Source organism: Phyllostomus hastatus, unplaced genomic scaffold (genome assembly GCF_019186645.2).
Source record: "Phyllostomus hastatus isolate PE091 unplaced genomic scaffold, TTU_PhHast_1.1 phas_scaffold_200, whole genome shotgun sequence".
In the NCBI taxonomy this organism is placed as follows: domain Eukaryota; kingdom Metazoa; phylum Chordata; class Mammalia; order Chiroptera; family Phyllostomidae; genus Phyllostomus; species Phyllostomus hastatus.
Genome location: NW_025334016.1, coordinates 12354192 through 12365074, shown reverse-complemented (window position 1 = coordinate 12365074; position 10883 = coordinate 12354192). Strand labels below are relative to the sequence as shown.

The 10883-nt window shown below is 49.4% G+C and overlaps 1 protein-coding gene across 1 annotated transcript; it reads left to right on the top strand.

Annotated features, from left to right (window-relative positions):
* The first annotated feature begins 1349 nt into the window (after positions 1 to 1349).
* Positions 1350 to 8636, top strand: KCND1 (potassium voltage-gated channel subfamily D member 1). The gene is made up of 6 exons (XM_045860559.1): positions 1350 to 2677; positions 4413 to 4575; positions 4678 to 4761; positions 4849 to 4947; positions 5210 to 5460; positions 7242 to 8636. The coding sequence occupies exons 1-6, from the start codon at positions 1557 to 1559 to the stop codon at positions 7471 to 7473; spliced, it is 1950 nt and encodes a 649-aa protein (XP_045716515.1). The 5' UTR covers positions 1350 to 1556; the 3' UTR covers positions 7474 to 8636.
* The last annotated feature ends 2247 nt before the right edge of the window (positions 8637 to 10883 follow it).

Here is a 10883-nt window from a genome sequence, read left to right as displayed (position 1 = left end):
GCCAGAGGAGGAGGAGAGATTGGGCAGCTCTGCAGAGGGGGGCAGGAGCTCCGGTGTTTGGTACCCCCAGCCCCTACGCTGTTGCCGCTGCTGCAGTGGGGACACAGGTGAGGTTGGCCCTGTGGGGAGTGGGAGGGGGCCACCAACAGCGTCCTTGCCCTTCCCTGGTCCAGTCCGCACGCCCTTGCCCATCCTGGGACAGTCCCCGGGGGGTCCTGCTGGACCTCGTCCTTCCAGGGACCCAGCCCCCTCCCCTGTCTATGCTGCCTTCACTCCCTGGCCTGGCTGTGGCTGCTTCTCCTCTTCTTCCTCCAACTGCTGCTGCTGCTACTGCTGCTGCCCAGCGAACACCATCAGCCCCCTGGGGTGTGGTTTCCCAGACCAGCCCCCAAGAGTGGGATGCAGTCTTATCTTGGCCTCCCTCCTGAGCCTCCTGCAAGGCCCAGCAGCTCCGCTTCCTGGAGACACACCCAACTCCCTTACAACATCCCACTCCGACCTCTGAACCATTTTGGGGAACACCCCCTCTTCCTCTTAGTCTTTTTCGATCCTCTGGGTGCTCTGGGTCTGTGTGTAACTTCCTTCCAATTGAGCTCCAGTCCCACAGGATTCCCCAAGCCCCTTTTCTGTCCCTGGAACTCTTATGAGGATAGAGCACACTTTCTCAAACCCTTAGGTACCCCTCTCTCCCTGACACCTCTTAGCCTCTGAAAAAATAACCTAACCCCTTATGTACTATATCAGATACCCCACTCCTTTCTCTAGACGCACTAGGGACCCCACCTCTCCTTCATTCTCCAGAAGTACTTTAAAATGTAGACATCCCCCAGGCTATTCTTGGCAGCTCTAGGCACTCCCAAGACACCTCTTAGCCTCTTTACAACCTCTTGGCTCTGTAGACCATCATTAGATGTATTAACCCTTTTCCTAGGTTCAAGAAGGGTCTCCAACATCCTTATCTTTCCCCAGAGGTCTTCAGAGTGTGGACCACCTTCCTCACCTTTCTCATTCCCCCCGCTAAAACCCTTGTCCAGACACTTTCAGCCTCTTTCAAATACCTCTACCCTTCTGGTCCCATTTCTACCCTTCTGGATGCCCCAATCCTCTCTCCAACTCCGATAAGTAGTTCTAGTCCCTTCTTCCTTTCCTCAGAACTCCTGAGAATGTGGACAGCTCCCTAGTGTTTCTTGCTCCCACTAGATACTCCCAGACATCTCTCAGGCACATGTAGATCCATATCAGTCTCTCTAAATGCTCCCTCAGGTCCTTCTCTATCCCCTCTAGACACCCCTTCTCTGCTCCTTTCCATATCCCCTACCCCCTTTTCAGTCCCTCAAGATATCCCCCAGGTCCCTCCCAGACCCTGTAAATGGCCCCCAAGCTCCTGCCCCTGTCTCTAGTTCCTCCTCCAGGTTCCTCTTGGCATCTCTAGACATCCCCAGTTTCCTTGTGCGAGTGCCCCAGGTCCCCTCCAAGCCCCCATCATCCTGGAGACAGCCACATTCTCCTAAAGGCCACCGCCCCCAAGTCTCGGAGGGCCTGGGGTAAGCGGCAAGATGGCGGCAGGCGTGGCCACGTGGCTGCCTTTTGCACGGGCTGCTGCAGTGGGCTGGCTGCCCCTGGCCCAGCAGCCGCTGCCCCCAGCACCAGGGGTGAAGGCATGTCGAGGAGATGAGGTTCTGGTGGTGAACGTGAGCGGAAGGCGCTTTGAGACCTGGAAGAACACACTGGACCGCTACCCAGACACCCTACTGGGCAGTTCAGAGAAGGAATTCTTCTACAATGCTGATTCTGGCGAGTACTTCTTCGATCGCGACCCGGACATGTTCCGACATGTGCTGAACTTCTACCGCACTGGCCGTCTGCACTGCCCGCGGCAGGAGTGCATCCAGGCCTTCGATGAAGAACTGGCCTTTTATGGCCTGGTACCTGAGCTTGTTGGTGACTGCTGCCTGGAAGAGTACCGGGACCGCAAGAAGGAGAATGCAGAGCGCCTGGCGGAAGATGAGGAAGCTGAGCAGGCCGCGGACGGGCCAGCCTTGCGGGCTGGCAGCTCCCTTCGCCAGAGGCTTTGGCGGGCCTTCGAGAACCCACATACGAGCACTGCAGCCCTCGTCTTCTACTACGTGACCGGCTTTTTCATCGCCGTGTCAGTCATCGCCAACGTGGTCGAGACCATCCCGTGCCGCAGCCCCGCGCGACGGCCTTCGAGGGAGCAGCCCTGTGGCGAACGCTTCCCACTGGCCTTTTTCTGCATGGACACGGCCTGTGTGCTCATATTCACGGGTGAATATCTCCTGCGGCTGTTTGCTGCCCCCAGCCGCTGCCGCTTCCTGCGGAGTGTAATGAGCCTCATTGATGTGGTGGCCATCCTGCCATACTACATCGGGCTCTTTGTGCCCAAGAACGAGGATGTCTCTGGCGCCTTTGTCACCCTTCGTGTGTTCCGGGTGTTCCGCATCTTCAAGTTCTCCCGGCACTCACAGGGCTTGCGAATTCTGGGCTACACACTCAAGAGCTGCGCCTCTGAGCTGGGCTTTCTCCTCTTTTCCCTTACCATGGCCATCATCATCTTTGCCACTGTCATGTTTTATGCTGAGAAGGGCACAAACAAGACCAACTTTACTAGCATCCCCGCAGCCTTCTGGTATACCATTGTCACCATGACCACACTTGGGTGAGTGCAGACCCTATATTAGGAACTGCCCTATCAGGCAATTACATTCACCACTTTTGTAAAAGAAGGTTAGGTAAATAATCTCTCTCTATTTCAGCTTCAGTTTGCTCATCTGTAAAAACTGAAGAACTTGGACTAATCTTCAAATTCCATCCAGCTTTGACAATGCCTTGATTTTCCACATCAAGAGACTTGGGTTCAAGCATTGTCTTAGCTGTACTCTTCCTGTTGGCCTTGTGGTCTCTGGGCCTGTTTTCTCCTCTGTAAAATGACAAATGATGATCCCTTTATAGGAGCTTCAGTGACAGTTGGACAGTTCTGACAGTTGTGAAAGTTCTCTGGAAGTTTCTCATGCAAGATAAATAGGTATTGCTTTTCTACCACTCCTTTTTCCATCTTGAGCACCCACAGCTCTCAACCCTCCAGAATCATCTGCTCTGCGGGGCACTACCCCTGTGGCTCCCCAGACCAAGGTAGTTTTAGCATGATTTTTTTGACTGCCAGTCCTGGAGAGGAAATGGTTGGGATAAAAACATCAAATGGACCACCAAACTCATGTTGCTCTTAAAGACACTGTCTAGGGCAGAGACTGTGAGCCTTTTCTTATTTCCATCACCGGGATTAGGTATACAGTTGCTGCTCAGTATCTGTCGAGTGGATGAATTGGGCTCACTCAGTGCTTTAATAGAAGTACAGAAAAATTCATTTGAGGTTTCTAAGGAGTAGAAATTAATTCTGGTTGGAAGTTCAGGATTACATTGACAAATGAACACTGAGCCTTGAGAATGGATTGGAATAGGATAATTTGATGCCTTTTACCCTATTCAGTCTTCACAATAACCTTTGGAGGCTGGGCAGCTGCTCATGTCTTCTAGTTAAGAACACAGTCTGAGATGACACATTACAGAGCCAGAAATGGCCAAGTTGGAGAAACTTTTAAATAAGTCTAAAAAAATAAAGACATGAACAAAATAAAGAAATACAGAAGAGCCACGGGGCTGGGTGGGCATAGTTTGAACAAAGGCCTAGAGGCGTAAGGCTGCAGAGGCTGCACTTTTGTGGAGGGGATCTGATTGGTCCTGTGGTTAGGATAAAAGTATGCTATGTGATCTTGAGCAAGTCAGTTATGGCAACTCCCTGACTTTGGCTTTTACCCCCTCTGTGAAACAAGGTGGCAAGATTGGCTCTGCTCTATCTCCATGGGAGGAGGGGTGGCATGGAGAAAGGAAGGGGGCAATTTTAAGCCCCCCCCCCATTTTTTCATATGAGGACTGTTTCAAGGTTTCCTCTGGGGGAATAGGAAGGGGTCCTACATAGAGAAGGTAAAACAGATGCAAACAAAACCAACAGAGCACTGCTGCCAGGACTCAGAGCCCCTCAGCTGGTCTTTGGTGGTAGAACTCACTCCCCAGAAGACTATGTTCACTGTCTGTGATTTCTTCCTTCTCCCCTATGATAGGTATTGATAGATTTCCAGCTGGGTCAGAGGCCCAGTGCACAGCTCAGTTTAGATGGAGACAACAGATAGTAGGGGCTGAGAGCTCATTTCTCATTTGACCCCCACTAGTGGCCCAAAAGGTCATCCCTCACATTTTGTAGAGCAAGAAACTGAGGCTCAGAGAGTTCAAGTGCCTGGCCATGGTCTCAGAGTGAGTTGGGTTGGATGGGATGAAGCGGGGGACTGAGGAGTGGGTAGATACTTTTCTTGACCTTGGCTCACCTCCTCTGGCCCCAGATATGGAGACATGGTGCCCAGCACCATTGCTGGCAAGATTTTCGGATCCATCTGCTCACTCAGTGGTGTCTTGGTCATTGCCCTGCCTGTGCCAGTCATTGTTTCCAACTTCAGCCGCATCTACCACCAGAACCAGCGTGCTGACAAGCGCCGAGCACAGCAGGTAGCTGTGCCTTCCATCTGAGTATCTCCTATTCCCCCTGACCCCAAGCCAGTCAGTCACTTGTTGTGTTTACACACCTGACTCTTTCTCTCCTCTCTGTAGAAGGTGCGTTCAGCAAGGATCCGGTTGGCAAAGAGTGGTACCACCAACGCCTTCCTGCAGTACAAGCAGAACGGGGGCCTTGAGGTGGGTAGGTCTCAGACTGGGGTTGGGTGTGAGCAGTGATGGGAGGAGGAAGGTGCTGACCTCATTTCTCTGCTCCATCCCCTCCAGGACAATGGCAGTGGGGAGGAACAGGCAGTGTGTGTCAGGAACCGTTCTGCTTTTGAACAACAACATCACCACTTGCTGCATTGTCTAGAGAAGACAACGGTGAGGCCTAAAGAGAAGTGGCATAGCAGAATGAAGGGGATCTCTGCCACCAAGCCAGCTCTCCCCCTGGGATTGGAGGGTCACTACTAGTTGTGGAAATCATGCAGGGCTTCCTGGAAGAGGCCTGATAGAGCTGAGCCTTGAAGGATGGGCAAGGGAAGGGAAGAGAGAGTGATTTGCAGAAAGGAAGGCCTAAGCAAAGGCCTGGCAGTGGGGACAACCTGTGTGGTGCCTTGTGACCGTGCCTCCCTTTTTCCCACAGTGTCATGAGTTCACAGACGAGTTAACCTTCAATGAAGCCCTGGGTGCCGTCTCACTGGGTGGCTGTACCAGCCGCAGCACCTCTGTGTCCTCCCAGCCTGTAGGTCCTGGAAGCCTGCTATCCTCTTGCTGCCCCCGCAGGGCAAAGCGCCGTGCCATTCGCCTTGCCAACTCCACTGCCTCGGTAAGCCGTGGCAGCATGCAGGAGTTGGACACTCTGGCAGGGCTGCGGAGGAGTCCTGCCTCTCAGAGGTAAGTAACCCCCACCAGTTGGCTACACCTGAAGAAGCTCAGAGCTTGGACCAGAGGGTCTGAGATTTCACGACCCCAGGCCTAGCAGGTCAAGCTCAAACCTAAATTCCTCCATGCTGGAATCTTGAGCTTATCTTGTCTGGAGCTTCTTGTTCTTCATTTGTTCTTTCAACAACCATTTATTGAGCACCTACTATATGCTAGGCACAATTTTAGCCACTTTGGAGTTGACTTTAGGAGTTTAGGAATTTACTTTAGGCAGTGAATAGAACAAGCAGAAATCCCTAACCTTCTGGAACTTATATTCTAGTGGGATGCGACTGTTAATAAACAAACAATTATACAGATGATGTAGAGTGTTAAGTGCCAAAGAGAAAAATAAATCAGGGATGGGGATAGAGAGTGTAGAATAGGGTGTGATGTAATTTTAATTATTTGGTCAGGGAAGGCTTTGCTGAGGTGACATCTGAGCCAAGACCTGAAGGACGTGAGGGAGTGAGCCATGTAGATATCTAGAGGAAGAGATTTCCAGGCAGAGTAAACAACCTTTGCAAATATCCTGAGGCAGGAATGGGTCTGTGTGTCTCTAACAAGAGACACTGCCAGGAACTACGGTGAGTAAAGTGGTGTAAGTGAGGGGGAGAGTGGTAGGAGGTAAAATAAAAAAGGAACAAGGACCAGATTATGTAGCACTTACTGTAGACTATTATGAGGATTTAGACATTGTAAGGAGCAATCATAACAGGTAACATCTTGTGTGTGTGTGTGTGCATGCTCATTATGTTTCAGGTACTATTCTGAGCACTTTGCATCATTTATTATCTCATTTAATCTCCACATGAACACTGTGAGGTAGGAAATACAGCAGGTTCTTCGACAACATTATTTTGTTCAATGTTGTTTTGTGTTTTCCTTTTTGTTCTTTTAACCTAAAGTTTACATTCAATATTATTTTGTAGTAGTTTCAGGTGTACAGCATAGTGGTTAGACAATCATATACTTTACAAAGTGCTCCCCTGATATTTGCAGTACATGCCTGTCACCACACATAGTTATTACAAGATTATTGAGTATATTTCCTGTGCTGTACTTCACATCCCCATGACTATTGTGTAACTACCAATCTGTACTTCCCAATCCCTTTACCTTTTCATCCAGTCCTTCCCTTCTGGCAACCAACAGTCTGGTCTCTGTATCTATGAGTCTGTTTCTGTTTTGTTTGTTCATTTACATTATTCTTTAGATTCCACATATAAGTGAACATCATATGGTATTTGTCTTTCTCTGACTGATTTATTTCACTTAGCATAATACCCTCTAGGTCCATCTATGCTGTCTCAAATGGTAAGAATTCCTTTTTTTTTTTTTTACAGCCAAGTAATATTCCCAATGTCATTTTGTTAGAACATTGATGAGGTGCCTAGGAACTTAACTCTTGTTTTTATCAATTAGCCTGTGGTAAAATTTTTTTTGTTGCACATCATTTCACTTAAAGTCATAGAACCTATTGACGATGTTAAGTGAGGACTTAATTTGTTATTCCCATGCTTCTGATGAGAGAAAAGAGATGTTTTGAGTGGTAAAAGTGGGAGCAGGATTCAAACCCAGGATTGCCTGACTTCAGAGCCCTTGCTCTGCACTACCATAATTGGGGGTACAGGGGAACCATTTACCACAGTGCCAGGGATCTCGTAGATGCTCAATAAATGTCATGATTGCTGTGGCCAGTATTAACATGACTTTTTAAGAACCTTCCATCTTCCCACCCTTATTATCCACAGCCGCTCAAGCCTCAATGCCAAGCCCCATGACAGCATTGACTTGAACTGCGACAGTCGGGACTTCGTGGCTGCCATCATCAGTATCCCTACCCCTCCTGCCAACACTCCAGATGAGAGCCAACCTTCTTCTCCTGGTGGTGGTGGTGGTGGTGGGGCCAGCAGCAACCTTAGGAACTCCAGCCTGGGTACCCCTTGCCTCCTCCCTGAGACTGTCAAGATCTCTTCCTTGTGAGGGGTGGGCCTGCCCATCCAGAGGGCCCTCTTGATTCTTGGGGACTCCTTTCCAAAGCCATATTTTGGGGAGACAGACAGGGGCAGGCTTGGGGACCTCGTCTTCCCCCAACTGAGAACTATGCAATGGAGTTTCATGGAATAGCCTACTTTGTGGGGATATAGTCAGGGAATGGGACATTCCCCACACCCATTTTCCTGGTGGGAGCTGAATCATTGAGCTTCCTCAGGCCCTGGCCTCCTTGCCTCAGCATAGTGGGACCAGACCCTCTCCCTGAGTTGGCCTCCTGCATGCTCCTTCCCTTGGGCCCTCAGGCTCCCAGGCTCCCACCTGACATCTGAGCTCTGGCCTGAGAAGAAGAGGTGAGACTTCCTCTTCTCTTTATCAGGACTGTGGAGGTTTGGGGGTTCAAGGATTAGAACCATTACCTCTGATCTGGCCCCTCAGAGAGGTCCCCACCCTTCACCAGGCCAACAGCGCCCAAATTCCAAGCTTGGAATGCTGCCACAGGCTTCAAGGGCTGTGGCCTCAGCAGTGACCTTCCACCCCCAGGCTGTGGCTCAAGAGTGAGGCTGCCTCTCCCAACACACACAAATAGCACAAACATTACCCCTCTTCCCTAGCTGCTGGGAATGGGTCCTCGCAACCCCATCCTCTACTGGGCCCCCAGCAAACTCTAGCAATAGCATCTGCTGCCATGACATTATGCAAAGCCTCTGCCCAGTTTGCTGCAGCATTTACATCTGCCCTAATCACAGGGGCCACCTCTAATACTCCTCCTCTCTCCTCTGGTGTGCTTCCTTCCTGGGTTGGGCTGGAGTCTGGACTGACTGAGATAAGCACCTGGCAACCAGCAAGGGCTGGGCTGGGTTTGGAGATCACGAGCTGATTCCCTGTTCTTGGGCAGGAGTCCAGAAGCCTCAGGGGCTGAGGCCTGCGTTGTTATTGAACTCTGGGAGTTGTAGGAGGCAGGAAAAACTTCTTTATCTTCTCCTCCCCCACAACATCTGTTCCTGTATTCCTCTCTCTTCTCCTTCTTGGGTCACCTTCTGGAACTCTGTTTTTGCACTCAGGCTGATATCTGGCATCATCTCAGGTTCCCTGTCCCCAGCACTGTCCCTGTGGAACTGGTGGCTGACAAAGATGTAGTTTCCATCAGTCAATAAAACCTGAGAGGAGAGATGAGGATGAGCACCTCCTGGCTCTGTAGATTTGGGGGCTGGGTTGGGCTGGGGAGTTGAAAGTAGTACTCTGATATAAATTCCTTTCAACTAGTAGAAGAGCTGGTGTGGGTAAAGGTATGGAAGGTAGATGGTTGGTGAAATGTTCTGGAATGTGCAGATCTAGGAGAAATTTAAAAAGGGGGTGGTTGAAGAGTTGACTCTCCAACCAGTGTGAGGCAGGCTAGGAGGTCCTGAGACATGCCCGCCTTGGACATCACCTGCTCCAGCTCCCCAACTCACATATGGGAAAACTGAGGCCCAGACAGCACATGCTTGGTTAGGGGGAGACTTAAACACAGGTTTCCTGACAGCAAATGGCTCTGAATTGAACCCTGATGAAGAGCATCTTCCAGTGCGGCAAAACCCCCTTCCTTGTGGATGTTCCCTACATTTTCTCTTCTGGGCTCCTGGGCAGTGTGTGACTAAGCTCTGTGGGGTACTGAGATGACAGACCTTGGATTCTTGTCCACCTGGGTTCTAATGCCGGCGGAGAAAATTACTTACCTTCTCTTGTCCTAGGCTGCTAATCTGTGAAACAGAGACAATTGTTCTTTTATTCACCAAATATTTATTAACTGGATATCATGTGCTAGCCCTGTTTCCCCAAGCTTGGGGATACAGACATGAGCCAATTAGACATCATCTCTGTTCTACAGAGGTGAGCATGGAAGGCAACTAAGCAGTTACAATATAGTGCAGGAGAACTAAGATCAATAGATTACAGAAGAATGTAGATGGCAGGAGAAACTAACCTGGCTAATGCATGAAGAATGAAATGCAGTTAACCACGCAAAAGACAAAAGGGTAAGAATGTTTCAGGTAGAGGGAACAGCACGTGCAAAGTCCTGGAGGTTAGAGATGGACCCTGGGGTCTTTGGGGAACTGAAATTAATTGAGTAGAGCTGGGAAGGAGGATGTGAGGCTATGATGAGGGAAGAGGATGTAGTGATAAGCTAGATCACAAAAGGCCTTTGAAGCTAGGATACAGATTTTGGACTTTATCTTAAAGATAATGGGGGCCTCTAAAGGCTTATTAAACAGGAAAGTCATCATGAGGTTTGTGTTTCAGAATGATCATTCTGGTTGTGGATAGTGGATTCCAGAGAAAACAGTCCTGGAGGAAGAGCAGTGAGGAGGCTTTTGCAGTGGTCTAACTGTTGGGTGATGGTGGCTTGGACCAAGTACTGACAGTAAGAGTTTGGAGAGTCAAAAGACTTAAGAGGTAGAATTGGCAGGGCTTGGGATTGATGGGCATCTGGGAACTGAGGAAGAGGCAAGGCTGACTCCTAGGTTTCTGGTTTGGGCAAAGGTTGGGGGGGGGGTGCCATCTACTGTGAAAGAGAACATCAAAGCTGTTAGCACACAGTGGCAGGCACATAGTAAATACTTGGTGATGACTAGCTACAATTATTATCATAAGTTCCGTTTTAGATTTGTGGTACTGGACAAATATCCAGTAGACAGTAGGATACATGGGTCAAGTGAGATGGTCATGAGAAGATTCAGTGTGATAACATGCACAGGCATTGGGTACAGTGCCCTGAACACAATAGGCCCAGTAAACATGGGTCTTCTCATTAAGTCTCATTGACAAAAAGCACAATAGTGTATTTATTACTGATACCCTTCAGAGAAGACTTCAATTAGGGTTGCCATCTGATGGGAGAAGGTTAGGTGGCACTCAGAAGAGCTTTTTGATGGTCTTCCAGTCAACCTGTTGTATGGCTTGGCTCCTAACACATAGGGATCAAGCCCTTACCTCCTATAACAGGTTCTGGGCTCATGAACTCATAGGAACCTTCTAACTGCTCCTCGAGGTAGTCTGGGCAGGCATTACCATTCCCGTTTCACACATGAGTAGCCCCAAATTTGGGACACAATGATTTGCTCAAAGTCCTGCAATTGGTAACTGAGGTCTTCCTGACTCCAAAGCCTGGGATTCTCTCAGTCCACTGTCATGCCGACTAATTTATTGAGCACTTACTATGTGCCAGGAACATTACCAGGCCCTTTACAAGCACGGATCTCTGATCCTTAAATTGGAATTATCATTTCCATGTTACAGAGAAGTAGAAATTGAAGATGGGGTGGATGTTAAATGGCTTGCCAGAGATCATTCAGACAGGAGGAGAGAACTAGGATTAGCTTGTAACTATCCAGCCGCTCAGTAGCAGAGAGTTTTACCAA

Bases quoted from the DNA above. Each gene is read 5' to 3' on its own strand.
- KCND1 (XM_045860559.1), top strand. From the start codon at position 1,557: ATGGCGGCAGGCGTGGCCACGTGGCTGCCTTTTGCACGGGCTGCTGCA. The intron at 4,762-4,848 runs GTGGGTAGGTCT...CATCCCCTCCAG, and splicing joins AGCAGAACGGGGGCCTTGAG to GACAATGGCAGTGGGGAGGA. The intron at 4,948-5,209 runs GTGAGGCCTAAA...TTTTTCCCACAG, and splicing joins ATTGTCTAGAGAAGACAACG to TGTCATGAGTTCACAGACGA.